The sequence below is a fragment of the Bufo gargarizans genome, chromosome 2 (genome assembly GCF_014858855.1).
Source record: "Bufo gargarizans isolate SCDJY-AF-19 chromosome 2, ASM1485885v1, whole genome shotgun sequence".
Classification (NCBI taxonomy): domain Eukaryota; kingdom Metazoa; phylum Chordata; class Amphibia; order Anura; family Bufonidae; genus Bufo; species Bufo gargarizans.
The window spans coordinates 304,201,064-304,218,316 of NC_058081.1; the positions used below are offsets into that span (position 1 = coordinate 304,201,064).

At 44.0% G+C, this 17,253-nt stretch overlaps 1 protein-coding gene across 1 annotated transcript; it reads right to left on the reverse strand.

Annotated features, from left to right (window-relative positions):
- Nucleotides 1–10,025: 10,025 nt before the first annotated feature.
- LOC122925854 lies at nucleotides 10,026–17,021 on the reverse strand. The gene is made up of 4 exons (XM_044277205.1): nucleotides 16,841–17,021; nucleotides 16,477–16,630; nucleotides 14,728–15,179; nucleotides 10,026–10,111 (listed from the first exon to the last, which is right to left on the reverse strand). The coding sequence occupies exons 1-4, from the start codon at nucleotides 17,019–17,021 to the stop codon at nucleotides 10,026–10,028; spliced, it is 873 nt and encodes a 290-aa protein (XP_044133140.1).
- Nucleotides 17,022–17,253: the final 232 nt, after the last annotated feature.

Below are 17,253 nucleotides of genomic sequence, written 5' to 3' on the forward strand. Positions count from 1 at the left end.
TACCAGAAACCTACAGCAAAGAATAGCCATATACTATACACTAGTTGCCATTTGCCAAAATGGCTCTCAAATATACCACAGGGACAATTTCATAGAGTAAAGAGGACCTGTACAGATGAGACTCAATTTGAACAAGAAGCTATTCATATGAAGCAACAATTTCTGAATACAAAGTACCCAGAAACATTAGTAAACACCTTATTAAACAAAGTACGGGAAATGGACAGAAATAATTTTTTATAAAGAAACAAGAAAATAAAAATTCACAGGAAGAAGACCAATTGAGAATCATTCTATCGTATAATGCAGAATATAAAAAAAATCTAAAATATAATTAACAAGCACTGGCATCATGTACAAAACGATAAAATAATAGGGACCTTAATCCCTGTGAAACCAAAAATAACATTCACAAATGCTCCAAATTTAGGTCTAAGAATTGCACCAACAATTAAACAACATAAAGATAAAAATCAGACTGTCCAAGAATGGGTGAAACTAATAGGTTTCTTTAGATGCGGCAAGTGCCAAAACTGTATAACTACATCATTCCCAAAGAAAATCTTGGAAATTGTATCCAATTCCAATTCTCATAAACATATATATATATAATATATGTATTGGAATGTCCATGTCAAAAATTATATGTAGGCAGGACAAAGAGGACCTTGAAAAAACGTGTCTCAGAACACATAGCAAACATCAAAAAGGGATTTACCAATCATACACTATCAAACCATTTTAAATTAGTCCACAACCAAGACCCAAAAGGATTAAAATTTGCAGCAATAGAGAAAGTGGGCAGAAATTGGAGGGGCGGCAACCATGTGAGCAAAATGTCTCGATTAGAATCGAGGAGGATATTTGAATTTGATTCCATTATACCTAAGGGTCTCAACAATGAATTTGAACTCTTCGGTTTTCTGTCATGATTTTGGGTGGGTTCCACTTACCGACAGATAACCCGACTGTTATTATAATCATCCGGGTTTTACCTTGGTGAAGGCTTCCCACCCTTACACAACTTCTTGGAATTGATGTATACCTAAAAAGGATAAAAACCCATGAATCACAAACATATACAAAAATATAAAACAGTAAAATGTATTATATCTTATATGATATTTATTATATCTTATATGATATTATATCTTATATGATTATATCTTTATTATAATTTGAAATGGATATATCTCCAAAATTATATTTATTGATGAATCACAGAAAATCGTATGAGAATTGATAATTGCAAGAAACCGCATGAAAACCGCATATATAAGAAATACTCCCACCACTTCAGCACTTTATATCCTTACATATTTTTATATTTTTAAACATATATTTAGTATTTTATTAAGTAAGTATGAACTACGTTAGGTATATTGTTGATAGATCAGCCAATCCAGATCTAAGATTTTTTTCAGTATCCCAGGTGAATTAAATCTAATTGGATGGAATTGAAATACATACCCTATATAAACCAGTATGGAATGGGTAGTCCCCACTCACTGATGAAGGGACTAGTCATCCCGAAACACGTTTGCGAAGGTCGGAGAACTATTCTATTAGCTTACAAGCATGACAAATATACTTTGGATTATACTGCAATACTACGAGAGATAAAAGTGAAAAGAGCTCTAATACAGACATTATCATCTTACCAGAGACACCATATACAATCTGATTACATTGTTTCTGGATCAGTATCACTTCAGACTCGCAAGGGAAAAAATCCTAGTGAGGTAAGCACTGACGACCGCTCTCGAGAACAGAGACGACGCCCTACCACACTCCCACGTGGGACGCCGTGAACTCACACGTGCAGAAGCACATAGCAGACAACATTCAGAGGACTGCGGAGGGGAAAAACAATCACCGTAAGGTAAGCGCCACTGAGTACCGAAGAACACGCAGGACGCCGCGTCTAGGTACATTTGTTTAAAGCACACTTACCCTGCATTTAAGTCCTCCCTGTAATTGCTTCTAAGCTCAAAGTGTTGACAATCTAATCACCTCCAGTCACATTAGACTGACTATTCTCATAGTACAGTGGACTAAATATGCACATATCATTCAGAGGTCCCCCTAATACTTCTGTCTGAAGAGTTGAGCAATAATCAGAAGAGTTGAATAAGAATCAGGAGAGTAAAACACTGCTGTCAATTTAAAGACTTGCATCTGTTATAGTGATATATTTTACATCAAGACTGGGACTATCTGGATTTGGCAGTTACATCTGCAATAATAATATATCTATTACATATTGTGCAATATAAGTACGCCTACGTTATTATTGTATATATCTTGGATAGCATTTAATAGTTGTACTTACAACCCTGCTGGTGTATATTGTGACATAGTAGGGCGTGTCAATTTAGAGGAGAAAAATTCAAATTTGGGATTTATGTAAATGAGGTGGTCCAAAAATGTGCCTTTTGATGTGTAATATCCTAATTTAAAAGGTTTTTTGTTATTGATAAACATTTAGCTTAGTAAATTTGTGCTTGATTATAATGTATATTGAAATTTCCAAAAAAGGAATAAATTAATATAAACTCCACAAAAATTTGCTCAAAAAGTTGTTTAATGAAGTAAAACAAACACTGAAAACACATTGTAAAAAGTTTTAAAACGCTTCAACAATATTCATCAAATCTTGCTTCGATTTATTCCTAGATATCATTCTTCTGCTTGATTCCTGGCGTCTAATGAATCCTTCTTGTTTCTCATTAGTATACACTTTTCCAGAAGCCTCTGTTACTTGTTTCACACACCTCTCTATGGACTGTCCATGACATGGCCACTTTGGAACTTGTATTGGCTCTTGAACAAACTTTAGTATTTCTGATATTTTGAGTTAACAAGTAAGTGGAAGTTCATATACTTTTTCTGACCAGTCTATCGGTTCCAAAAGTGAAGTTGCATTTGGATTCTTGCAGGTGTTTTCCTAGGCCGAACAGATAGGTCTCCTGGTGTATCATCATCTTCATTCCTTAATTCAATTATCTTCTGGACCCCTGCTTTCCTTTCTTCTTGGTCTTCCGAGCCTAAAAGTGTCTGAAGCACCATTTCACAAAATGCGAACCACGATGAACGTTGGATTGTTTGTCACTGACATATTCTTTTATGGATTTTTAGAAGTGTGTTAATTTATAATATAATAATTTAGATTAATAAATACGTTACTTCATTTGCAAGAGTGCCTGCTAACATATTTGTTAACACATGTAAAGTGCCTTTATGTTCATCAGCATTCATTTGGTGGAGTCGAGAAGTCATGGTCAATCCAAGCTTTTTCAGTTGACAGATGGATACGCTTATCTGTTATAATGCCATCAGCAGCACTAAATACACGCTCAGACAAAACGCTGGCGGCAGGGCAGGCCAGCACCTCCAAAGCATAGAGCGCCAGCTTGTGCTACGTTTCCAGCTTGGACACCTAGTAGTTGTAAGGCACTGAGGGATCATTGAGGACGCTGAAACGGTCTGCTATGTACTCCTTCACCATCTTCCAAAATTTTTCTCTCCTTGTGGCAGTAGGGCGTAGTGTTGATCACGAATATTCAAATTTCAAATTTCTATCGCGAATATAGGTACTTCGAAAATTTGCGAATATTTCCAATATAGTTATATATATTCGTAAATTTTTTTTTTTTTTTTTTTATCAGTACACATGATCCCTCCCTGCTTCTAGCTTGTGGGCCAATAAGAAGGCTGCAATATACTTGACTTTAGGAGTAGTAGTGTTTGCGAATTTTGCTCTATATTCTTTTTTTTTTATATTCGCTATATTGCTATATATTCTTGTTTTAGAATATTATGAATATTCGAAAAAACAAAGTTATAGCAATATGGCGAACATTCGAAAAAAAAACAAATATAGAGCAATTTAGCTAATATAGTGCTATAATCTTCTTTGTCTAATAGTTGTAATTTTTTTCTCATCTGAAATTCAGATTGGAAAAAAATTACAACTATAAAAAAAAAGATTATAGCACTATATTAGCTAAATTGCTCTATATTTGTTTTTTCGAATATTTGCTATATTGCTATATATTCTTGTTTTAGAATATTATGAATATTCGAAAAAACTAAGTTATAGCAATATAGCGTATATTCGAAAAAAAAATCGAATATAGAGCAATTTAGCTAATATAGTGCTATAATCTTCTTTGTCTAATAGTTGTAAGTTGAAAAATTTGAATCCGAAAATTCGAATTACGAAAATTCGAATATTACACAATCATTGCCATGCCGATTTTTCGAGTAAAAAAAATCGCAAATTTTCGAATATTCGATGAATATTCTACAAAATATTCGCGAAATATCGCGAATTCGAATATGACCCCTGCCGCTCATCACTAGTAGGGCGCACATCAGGGTGAGGGTGCTGGAGGGGTGTCATGAAACTGTCCCAAGCTTTGGAGAGTGTTGCCCTGCCTCTGTTGGAACTGCTGTGTGTTCCCCTTGTCTTCCCTCCTCAGTTGGCCAAGGAAGTACGGACTCTGCTGCCAGCATTGTCAGATGGAAAATTTTGGAGCAATTTTTCAACAAGGATCTTCTGGTATTGCACCATTTTTCTCGTCCTCTCCACCAGAGGATTGAGAGACGAGAAGTTCTCTTTGTAGCGGGGGTCAAAAAGGGTGAACAACCAGTAATCAGTGTTGTTTAAAATGAGTATAACACACGGGTCGCGGGAAAGGCAGCCTAACATGAAGTCAGCCGTGTGTGCCAGAGTGCCAACAGACAAGACTTTGCTGTCGTCATCAGGAGGATCACTCCCAATCTCCTCATCCTCTTCCTCCTCTTCTGCCCACCCACACTGAACAGATGGAATTAAACTTCCATGGGTACTACCCTTTGTAACGGAGGCAACGGTCTCCTGCACCTCCTCCTCTTCAGCCTCTAATTCGCGCTGAGAAGACGAACTGAGGGTGGTCTGGCTATCATCAACCTGTGTAATGTGTTGCTCCATTTCCACCTCTTCCACATGCAAAGCGTTGTCCTTAATTCTGAGCAGTGAGCGTTTGAGAAGACACAGAAGTGGGATGGTGACGCTGATAATAGCGTTATCGCCGCTCACCATCTGTGTTGATTCCTCAAAGTTGCGTAAAACCTCACAGAGGTCAGACATCCATGCCAACTCCTTGCTTGTGAATAGCGGAAGCTGACTGGAAAGGCGACGACCATGTTGCAGCTGGTATTCCACAATTGCCCTCTGCTGCTCACAAAGCCTGGCCAACATGTGGAACGTGGAGTTGTTACAGCGCGTGGTCACGCCGCACAAAGCTGTCGGAGACTTGCGGAAATGTGCACACAAGCAGCGCACCTTCACCAGTAGCTCATGAAAATTGGGGTAGGTTTTTAGAAACCACTGAACCACAAGGTTGAATACGTGGGCAAGGCATGGGATGTGTCTAAGGTTGCCCAGCTCCAAAGCCGCCACCAAGTTACGGCCATTATCAGGCACAACCATGCCTGGTTGTAGGTTGAGTGGCAAGAGCCACAGCTCAGTCTGGTCTCTCGTCCCTGCCACAGCTCTGTGGCGGTGTGCTGTTTGTCACCTAGGCAGATCAGCTTCAGCGCGGCTTGTTGACGCTTCCCCACTGCAGTGATACACTGCTTCCAGCTACCAACTGATGGCTGACTGGTGCTGTAAGAGGATAATTCTGAGGTGGAAGTGGAGAAGGAGGCGGAGGAGGAGAAGTGGGGGTTGGAGCCACTAACGTAGGTGGTGGCGGAAACCCTGATTGAATTGGGGCCCACAATCCTTGGCGTTTGTAGCACCTGTGCCATCCCAGGGTACAACTTGCTCCCAGCCTCCACAACATTCACCCAGTGTGCCGTCAGATAAATGTAGCATCCCTGGCCGAAAGTACTTGTCCATGTGTCCATTATTAAGTGGACCTTCCCAGTAACTGCGTTGATCAGGGCACGTGTGATGTTAAGGGACACATGCTGGTGTAAGGCTGGCACGGTACACCTTGAAAAATAGTGGCAGCTGGGTACTGCGTAACAAGGGATGACCGACGACATCAGGCTGCAGAAGGCCTCAGTGTCCACAAGCCTAAATGGCAACATTTCCAGGGCCAGTAATTTGAAAAGCTGCGCATTTAGTGCTATGGCCTGTGGGTGGGTGGCTGGGTATTTGCGCCTGCGTTCAAATGCCTAGGGTAATGACATTTGGACACTGCACTGGGACAGGGAAGTGGTTGTGGTCACTGATGGTGCTTGCAAAGGTCCAGGTGCAGGGTGGGAGGCATCCGGGCCTGCGTCTTGGACAGGGTATTGGCCAGCACGTAACACAGGGGAAGAGGTGTGACCTGCAAACACAGATTGTGGATCCAGGCGTTCGGCCCACCTATTAGGGTGCTTTGATGACATGTGGCGGATCATGCTGGTGGTGGTGAGGTTGCTAGTGTTCACGCCCTGGCTCATTTTGGTGTGGCACAGGTTGCAAACTACTATTCTTTTGTTGTTTGCACTTTCCTCAAAAAAGCGCCATTCTGCTGAACACCTACCCCCTGGCAAGGGAGATTTACGCAAGGGGTTGCTCCGTGGAACAGTTGCAGGCCTGTTCAGTGGTGCCTGCCTTCTATCTTTTGCCACCCCACTGCCTCCTACAGCCTGTTGCAGTGCTGCAGATTCCACCCCCCCCCCCCGTACTGCTCTCCTCGCTCGGCTTGTTGCCACCTTCCCAGGTTGGGTCAGTGACCTTGTCGTCCAGCACCTCCTCTTCCACTTCCTCACTATGATCATCCTCGTGATTTTTTGACCTAACCACAACCTCAGTGATTGACAACTGTGTGTCAACCTCTTCCTCAAACTCTTGAAAACAGTAATTGCGGTTGAGTCATTGGCAATTGTGTTTCATCATCATCCACCTCATTAAACACTAATCCCCATTCCCTAGCTCATGTTTTTATGACTCTGGATGCTCAAGAGGTTGGGAATTGGGGCACAAGATCTCAGGTCCCTCTTCAAGCATGCTTGGAGAGAGGGCCAAATCAATTAAATGCGATGCAAAGAGATCCTCGGAATATCCGAGTGTGGGATCACTTGTTTGGCCAGACTGTAAATGGTGGGAGGAAGGAGGATCAGGGTGAGGATTGTATGGACTAGACTCCTGGCTACTGAGACTGGACTTGGTGGAAGACAGGGTGGTGCTTAACCGACTGGAAGCACAATCTGCTGCAATCAAACCGACCACCTGCTCGCACTGGCCTGACTTCAAGAGTGGTCTCCTGCGCCGTCCTGCATACTGGGACATGAAGCTTGGTTTCTTGGATAATAGTTTTTCTTGTGCTCTGGCAGCAGGCACAGTTTCAACACGGCCTCTGCGTGCACCATCAGCATCACGGCCACTTCCCCGTCCCTTAATGTTCGCCGTCTTCATATTAAATGTTTTATCCACACAAGATGTGGCATGGATGTGACAGTTCACAGTAAGCACAGTATATGGAAAAAGGAAAATAGATTTCAATAATATTTTTACTATCTCTTGTCCTGACACACACACGCTATTGCAGCACAGATGTGGCATTTCATTGCAGACACCGTTTATAAGCAAAGTGTGGATAAATTATGGAAAAAATATATTTGTTGTCACTAATATTTTTCCCAATATCTGGGTCTAACACATGCTATTGCAGCACAGATGTGACAATTTACTGCAGGGACCATTTATAGGAAAAATGTGGATAAATTATGGAAAAAATATAATTGTTTTCGCTAATACTTTTTCCAATATCTGGCCCTGACACACACACGCTATTGCAGCACAGATGTGACAATTCACTGCAAAGTCTTCTCTGAACCCTGAAATTCCAATTACCGGGGCAAGAAGAGACCTGTCCCAATTGCATAGGCTCATCACCAGACACGAGCTTGAGTGTCTTTGTACCCTGCGGGACATAAGAGGCTGTTTCCCCATATGTTAGACCCAGATATTTTTCCCAATATCTGGGTCTAACACATGCTATTGCAGCACAGATGTGACAATTTACTGCAGGGACCGTTTATAGGAAAAATGTGGATAAATTATGGAAAAAATATAATTGTTTTCGCTAATACTTTTTCCAATATCTGGCCCTGACACACACACGCTATTGCAGCACAGATGTGACAATTCACTGCAAAGTCTTCTCTGAACCCTGAAATTCCAATTACCAGGGCAAGAAGAGACCTGTCCCAATTGCATAGGCTCATCACCAGACACGAGCTTGAGTGTCTTTGTACCCTGCGGGACATAAGAGGCTGTTTCCCCATATGGTAGTGCATCCCGAGTAGGGGGAACCTTGCACCTCTCTCTCAGGAGTCTATCAATCCGTACAGCCATGGACATAGCCGCCTCCAAAGAATCAGGGTTTTTGTGGAATGCCAGAGCATCTTTTAGTCTCTCAGTCAGCCCTTGACAGAATTGACTACGGACTGCTGGGTCATTCTACTCCGAATCAGTTGCCCATCTCCTAAATTCAGAGCAATATGACTCTGCAGAACATTCTCCCTGACTCAAATTACGTAGCTTAGATTTGGCCAGAGAAACGCGGTCTGGGTTACCATAAATAAAGCACAGGGCCCTAAAAAATTAATCAACTGATTTGAGGGATTGGGAACCAATCGGTAGAGAAAAGGCCCAGGACTGAGCATCACCTTTCAGCAGAGAAATAATAATCCCCACTTTTTGATTTTCGTCCCCAGGGGAGAGCGGATGCAGTTGAAAATGCAGTTTACAAGATTCTCTGAACTGAACAAAATCATCACTCCTCCCAGAAAACCTATCTGGGAGGGCGACTTTAGGTTCAAGGCTGCCCTGGTTCCCACTAACGGAACCAGGCGCCTGAGAATTCTGAAACTGTGAAACTGAATGACGGAGGTCAGCTACCTCCAAAGATAATCCCTGCATGTGATCCACCAGTGCATTAACAGTATGCATATCTGCACAAAGCAAAGAAAATAATGATGGTAGGGGCGGTTGATAATGTCACAGCAAGTGGGGATAAGAGGAACACCAAGTAAACAAACAGCAACAGGTAAACAAACTAGGCCCAAAAGCTAGGGAGGAGGGAATGGTAACCTCATAACAATCCCTGAGCCTCTCCCTGACTACTGACAGTATGAGGAAGTCCTGATGGTGAACAAACTCATACGCTGGAACCAAAGCCCTGCTGACACTGAATCAAACCCTAACTTAGGGAGCAGGGAATGAGACATCCAGTACCATCCACCATGAAGGGACCAGCGTCTCCCTGAGACATAGAAGCAACACACGCACAAAGGGGAGAACAGGAGGACTTAGCTTGAGACGAGCAGGAAGTAGAGGATCCACAAACAACCTGTATGGAACTCCAGAAGGAAAATATCAACCGCAAAGTCAGCAGTAAGAGGCGGACTTAAATAAAGCCTCTGAAACAGCTAACGAGCAGAACCTGTGCAGAGGGTGGGATCCTGCCCATAACAAAAAACAGAAGGGAAACACAGAAAGACCTGTCAGATGGACTCTCGTGCTGCAAGTCTATCCGATCTTCTCAGATCTCTCACAGTTATGGCAATGACAGCCCCCTCCTGGGCTTGCATTGCCTAAGGCCAAGCTAAGTAAGCTTGAAGCTAGGAAGAAGTTCCTAGGATTACAGTGAGAGACAGACTACAGACAGCTAAGCTAAGTTCCAGCAGAAGAGGAAAGTTCCTATTTAATCCAGCTGACATAGCAGAGCTGAGAGAGTACAGATATAGCAATGCTGAGAGTGTTTGCCTGCAGGACTAATGCCAAAACCTGCTGATGATCAAGATAAAGTTGGAAGATTGTTCCTTGAAAGTCTATGCAAGTAAAGCTGTGTTCAACGCTAATACAAAGTCTGGACTCCATTTATTATACTTATTCATCATCCAAGTTAATCACCCCCTTTTTTTGCACTGCTTCGTCCGACCACATCTGGGATCCAAGGATTTCCAGGTAGGAACACCATGACATGTTCATATAATACCTTCACAGACATTGTAGGCCACTCTACACCACTCTGGCAATCCTACACCTGGGTACCAACAATACCATCTATAAAGGGGACTCCATGTCCTTGTTGCTTAACAGCAACTGGCGTCATGACTACTTGCTCTGTAAGAGGGACATATATCGTAAAAACCTCCTAAGGGCAAGGGATACCCCAGACGTCTGGCCTACGTGTGTTGCATCTCAACAGGATTCAGAAAAGTAACAAACTGTGTGCAATACTATTCTAAAGCCTACAAACTTTATTGGCCTATTGGATTTGCAAATACACTGTTGAGAATGACTTTGATGAGTTTGCTGCAGAGCAACCGGAGCAAAGCCCTGAACGCCGGCGCCCGAGAAGTTAATCCGCCTTTTTTACATGTAATGGGGCCGTTTTTTATCATTAAACAGAGCGGGAAAGTTCAGGAGCGCCCATAGCTGAAGCGGGAAACACTAGCCCAGCCCACCGGGAGTGGTGGTACTGCATGACAAGGGAGAGAGGAAGCCCCTCCCAAACTGGGGTAGAATGGTATTGAGAGGAGAGGACCCCAACGCTGATTCCGAACCTGAGGAAATCTATGTCTCTCAGGTGCGGCCAGCCCCTCCGGACAAGCCACGAGAGTTCCCACGCCTGAATGGCATGGCGGAGGCGGCTGGAGTTACCCCTCTGCTGCCCAGCAAGACTGAGGTCTACGACAGCCTTTGAAAGGGGCTCGGGTTTCGTCCAAGATGACGAGACCGGGACTGAGTACTTTGTCAATAGACACTCGGTAAAGATCCCGCATCTGCCTCAAACCCAGCACTGTCTATATTTAAGGGAGACCAGGTAGAATTAACCCCTATGGAGTCAGATAAGGGACCCGCTGCCAGGGTGAACTTGCTGCAGAGGATGATGCCCCGGAAGTATGACAGGAGGACCCATCTGTTCCGCTACTGGAAGCGACCTCAACCGGAGCCGGAGCCCCTCATTCCTGGACTACCGCCACCACCGACATGCCAGGTGAGCTATGTTACTACGTTTGTCAGCTCTTTCATGCCCAAGACAGTCTACCAGCTACCCTGGAAGATGACTGCGTCCCCAGAGGATCGTCTCCCAGCGCCTCTACAACCTGTGATCCTAGACCCATTTTAGATGGCTGGAGCATCCGCTCCTACTAAGCAAAAACTTTCTGCCCTGGTTCAGAGTGTCACCATCCGGTCATTAACTGATACAACCACCGGAGGTCAGTGGCGCTTCACTACCCAAGCCAGATTAGACTATCAGAGGCAGGACTGTCTTCTCATGTCCTTTTCCAGTTCAAGCAGTGAAGAGGACTTCCAGTCCCTCCTCTAAGGAGCTGGACTATCTCTACTTAAAAGAAAAAAACAATGACTTTGGGAGCCACGGCGTGGACTACTCCTAAAGGATGAGGGCCTGTTGGTATATTGTGTATGTTTTATGCTTCAGGTTGCCCTCCATTCAGCCCTCACCCTGAAGGTCATGTTTAGTTAGAACTCCCGCCAGTTACTATCATCTATTTCCCAGTTGCGCAAGGACAGCGCCATTTTCCTTCCCCCCCCCCCTCCTTTTTTTTAAGTTATTCGGAAGCCCTTCGCTAATGGTTCTCATGACCTGTGCTGCTACTTTTATACCCTTGTAGATTACAAATTACTTTTTTACCCATGTGGATTACAAATTAGTTGGTGCCTTAGGCCTCATGCACACGACAGTTTTTTTTCTCGGGCCGCAAAAAGTGGTTCCGTTGTTCCGTGATCCGTGGCCGTTTTGCTTCCGTTGTGCTTCCGTGTGTCCGTGTTCCCGTTTTTTTTGCGGCCCGTCAGAAATCTAGGAATGGTTAAAAAAATGTCATTTTAATATCTCCACCCAGGATACTGGTATAAATCAGGGGCACCTGAGCATGCATTGGTGGCCATTTTCTGTAGTCTTTCCAGAGTACAGAGGTTATTTTGGCTGCTCTCTTTGCTGTATCACCATGTCTGATTCTGAGGACGAGGTCGTGCTGCATTGGCTGGTTTCTCGGCGTTGGGGACAGCGCACTCCTTTGATGAATGAGGAACCGAGTAGAAGGCGACTTTTGGCGATTTTGGGTCCATCCGATTGTTTCACAACGGCACCGGAAAGGACACTTCCATACGCTATACCAAGATCTTCGCCGCCATCCGGAGAAGTTCTTTTCCTTCTGTCGGATGTCAGTGGGTACCTTTGACCGATTGCTGTCGTCTCTACGTACTGTCCTTACCTTTATGGACACCAATATGAGGCGCAGCATTACTCCTGAGGAAAGGCTCATCGTCACGTTGAGGTAAGCAGTATAGTACTTGTTAAGTTTCAACAGAAATGTGCAGTGCTTGTGTTAGGAGTAACATGTGCTCCAAAATGGCTGCTGTGAGACATGTGCTACTGTTTGCTGAAGTAGCATTTCTTTGCCCTTTTTTTTTTGGGGGGGGGAGTTTAATGGTTTGTTTCTTTACACATTAATCCCTGTCACATGACCTTACATTTTTTGTGTATTTTTTACCATTTGGATAAAGTTCAAAACTTGTGTTCAGCTATCGTCCTCCAGACACTCCAAAAATACACTGCACTCGCCAGGAGTTTGCTAAAAATGGTGTTTAATACACTCAGTCCGCCGTGATTCAGCAGCTGTAACCTTCCTTTCAGAGTTATTAATCTGTCAACAATTTTCATCCTATACTGTCGAGTGCCGTGGTTTTTGATAGTGTCTGAATGAAATTGGTCCCTCTGTCAGGATCTCTCTCTGCGTGCACCACCTTGCTCAAAGTCGATGTACCGGTCTGGACCCTATTTGGGATGATTGTGCTGCTGGCAACCCACGAGAGATCCAGCTATCGTCCTCATCATGCATAATGTTCACATAATTGTGCACTTGCACAGCATTTACTGCATTAAAAAGGGTCTAAACATAGTTGTTGTCACTTAGTTGTGGTAGTACTGCCCACACACAGGGCCTTGAGTGCCGACTATGGCACCCGTCCCATAGGTTCCCCACCACTAGACATATGGTGTTTTCAATCGTGTAGTGTATACAGCATTATACTAGAATCCTGAATCTGTTCTTACATGCGATTTGTTGATGACTGTTTTTTTTTTATATCCTTTTTCCTACAGATTCCTTGCCACTGGGAACTCTTTTGCATCCCTGCATTTTGAGTTTCTTTTAGGGACCTCAACGATCTCGAGAATTGTACGACACACTTGCCATGTCATCTGGCAGCAACTCCGAGAGACGGTGATGCCACAGCCCAAGGTGGACGATTGGCTTCGGATCGCTGAGGGCTTCCAAAATTCTGCGCAGTTACCAAACTGCATCGGGGCAATGGATGGCAAGCACATCCGTGTGAAGAAGCTGCCACACTCAGGGAGCCGTTTCTTCAATTATAAACAGTTTTTCTCGGTAGTGCTGATGGCTGTTGCTGACAGTCATTACCGGTTTATAATGGTAGATATCGTGTCCTATGGAAGCACTGCGGATGCTCGCATCTTTAGTGCTTCTAGAATGGGTGAGCGGCTTCGTGCCAACCAGCTTGCCCTGCCCGAGTCCAGAAGACTGCCCGAATATGCAGGTCCGCCGGCTCCGTTTGTCATCGTGGCGGATGAAGGGTTTGCATTGACTCCACATGTTATGCGGCCCTTCCCAAAGCGTGGTTTGGATGTCAGGAGGCGTATCTTCAACTACCGGTTGACTCGTGCCCGTCGGTATGTGGAGTTCGCTTTCGGGATACTCTCTAGCAAGTGGAGGGTGTTTCTGTCATCCATACAGATGGATCCGGAGAATGCTACCCTGGTGATTCAAGCTTGTGTTGTTCTACACAACTTCACCAGGATTCACGAGGCTTCCTCTTCTCTTGACATGGAAGATCTTCCTACGTCATCAGATTTGGGTTTGGAAAGGACCCTGCATAGACGACCTGGGACTGCAGGCATTGCAGTTCGGGAACTCTTTGCAGACTACTTTATCAGCCCAGAGGGGTCTTTGCCGTGGCAGAGGGACGCTATTCGTGGCAGTTTTTGAAATCTTCTGGGCTCTTTAGTTTTTTTTATTTTCTAGCTAACTTACTATAAATGATTGTGTTAGTTGAGTGTAGGGACTCGCAAGATAATGAGGACCCTTGACGTGGGCTTGCGGGCTGAGATTTTTTGGACATCACATATTTTTTAAAAAATATTTAAAAATATTAAAGATGTTTCTGTCTAAATGGTAATTTACTGAAACATCTTGATATTTGGCTCTTCGGGTCCAAAATTTTTTCTAATACCTCATCTGCACAGGAACCCTAAATAAAGATGTTGATTGTCCAAATAAAGTGTGGCTTTGTGAGATACAGTGTGTGTAACTTACGTTTTACATTGTTTTTTCAAATGAGAATGTTGTGTGTAGTGTGCAAATAAAACACTAGTCAATGATTTGGGACCCAAACCATAATTTAGTAAAATTTTGGGCACACCCAAAACACAGTCAATGGTATTTTTACAACAATAAACAAAGAACAAATAAAATGCTTTTTCAAACAATGCAACCATAAATTACAAATCCAGAAGGTCCTGCGAGAACGACCCAGGCGGAAAAGAGGACCGTGGCCTAACATGGGCCGGTGGTGGGGCTGCCCCACAGAATGACTTGGCCCCTGAGGTGGAAGGTACTGTTGAGGGGGGGCATAAGAAGGGCCTTGGGTGGGTTGGGGAGGGAATTGGTATGGGGCCGGATTGGGCTGCTGGCCTGCATTTTCAATCTCAATGCGCATGTTATTTAATCGGCCAATGATGTCTCCATGGTTGGGGCAAGCGAACATTTTGATGACGATGGCTATGGAGGCCACGCAGTCCGGATGTTCATTTGTAGGAACCTGCTGCAGGAGCGGGCCCAGTCCCCTCAACAGCTTCTCCTCCTTGCCATCACTCCTCCTCTGGGCCAGAAAATCGATGACGCGTGCATCAATAACCTCCCGACTCTCTGGCCCAGAGGTAGAGGGAGGGACTTGGCGGCGCCGTCTGGGCTGAGGCTGGACAATCCTGGGTGGACTGGCCAGTGGTAGGGGGGCCTCAGCCTGCGTGGAGTCTTCCGGGTCCTGAGCCGGGGTTGGTTCAGGACTTGCCTGCGGGGAAAAGACTGCAGGGGTTTCACTGCCCGACGATTCAGACTCGTGGGATGGATCCAGACTGTCCACAGTACTGTATGTAAAAAAATGAATACAAAAAACACATTAGATCATTAGCGTTACACATTCCAAAAGCACATTGATTATATTAGGCGCAAACAAACTGTGCAAATAGAATAAATATACGGACAGGCAGCATACATCTGAAATTTTAATGTACTCATCAAAAAACTGCTTCAATGTGAAATGTGGAAATCCCATTTCAAATACATTTGGAATCTATTGATGGGATAAGTCTGGTAAAGGCCTATTGTTTTGGAAAAGGGAAAACATTGTTTGCTGCTTGGAGCTGTCCAGCCTCTGAAGAGGATTCCGCATTCAAGGACCAAAACCAGTGCTGAAATTGAGGCCAACTCATCCGCATGTGCCCCGCTACCAACATGTAAATATCCAAGATGTAATTAGAACCTAGTAGAACTACATATACAGATAAACAACATGTACCAGGCCACACTTGACCATGATGATAGTCCTAGTTGTAATCCTGCTGCTCAAGCGTTGTTGCAACCTCAGCTTTCCACTTTTGCCTAGAATGTGGTTATAGTCAGATTATAGGAGGAATGGTAGGAAACCATGTGGGGTTCGGTGCAATACCAATTCTGCTATATAAATTACAATGCCAATAGGTAAAGGGTACCCATTTCTAAACTAAAAGAAATTTAGATAATATGTTGCTATGGTACAATTCTCATGTCGTCCGAAAATTTAAAATCAAAAAACCCTAGTCCGGGCTCCCATTAAAATGGGAGGCATATGAAAAGCGTTTATAAACATTGGTGTGTGACTAGGAGCCGACAAACACGATGATCTACTGTATGAGGAAATAATGCGTGCAGTGCGCAAGTGTCATCTCTATTCGCTTTTCAAGTTCCAATTTCAAACATCTATGTTCCAGGAGGGACAATAAATTGCTTTGACACAAACAAAACAGATAAGGGAGGCGACATCTGCACACTTCACGTGTCGTCTCATCATTCAGCTCCAAAGCGGTGGACCCTGGTTTGACTCCACCACTAAACTGAGGTAGGCAACCAACACCATGCATTTAGAAACTGTTGCACACCAGCTGATGGCCAACTACAACTCCAAGCAGGACCGAGTAGCTTACAGCTATTCTATCATGCTGGGAGTTTCAGTAGTTTAAAAGCAGGATGTAGTCAGTTCTGACATGGCTGCCACACCGAAAGTATAGGTCTGTAATAGAACCACTGAACTGTATCCATTTTTAACAGGGAAACTTTCGCTTTGTCCAAACAAACGTAAGTGTGCAAATATGAAACATTTGGGAAAAAAAAGTGAAAAATACTTACGGCCTCAATTCCATAACTGGCCGCAGAAATTGCAACTGGGCCGTATATATATAGGCCCGTTTACGCGACGATCCCTCCCCACTCCGGCCTTTGCTGGTCATCTCCCGCCTGAACTGGTCGCGGCAACTTGCCCATCGGGTTTTGGTTTGTTTCACTGTTTAGAAATGACATAGAAGACAATTGTGAGGTAAATAATTAATATAGGGGAAAAATTAGACGCCTCATTTACCAACCATTTACAGGCCTTTCCGCAAAAGGAGGCTGGACCACCCCAAAAACACTATTGTCCCCTCAGGGAATTTCCAACTACATCTTAGGGCCACACAGAGGACAAGGACAGCACAACTACATTGATAACACTTACCTAATTCGGCCCGGCCTCGGCTATCAGCCTTGGCCCATTCACTTCGGCGCATGCTCCGTGCCACTTGCTCCCATGAAGCATCCTTTTTTTGGCGGTCAATATATGAATTATGCCGGGTATCCCAAAGCTCCGGCTTCTCCTGGACGAGGGAAATAAGTTTTTCTACATCCCATCGTGGCATTGTGGCTGTATTTGCACCTGCTGCAATCGCTGCCTCACTATACAGAAGCTGTTTACCACAGATGACTAGAAATTAGCATATCCTGTCACCTCAAACTTCCTGTCTATGTTTTTTTTCAATTTTATTGCCACAAGTTTTGGCCAGACAATTTGCCCATGCCATAAGAAGAAATAAAACGGGCGCGGAGCGGGCGCGGACGACAAACGGGTGTGCAACCGCGTTTTTCACGGCC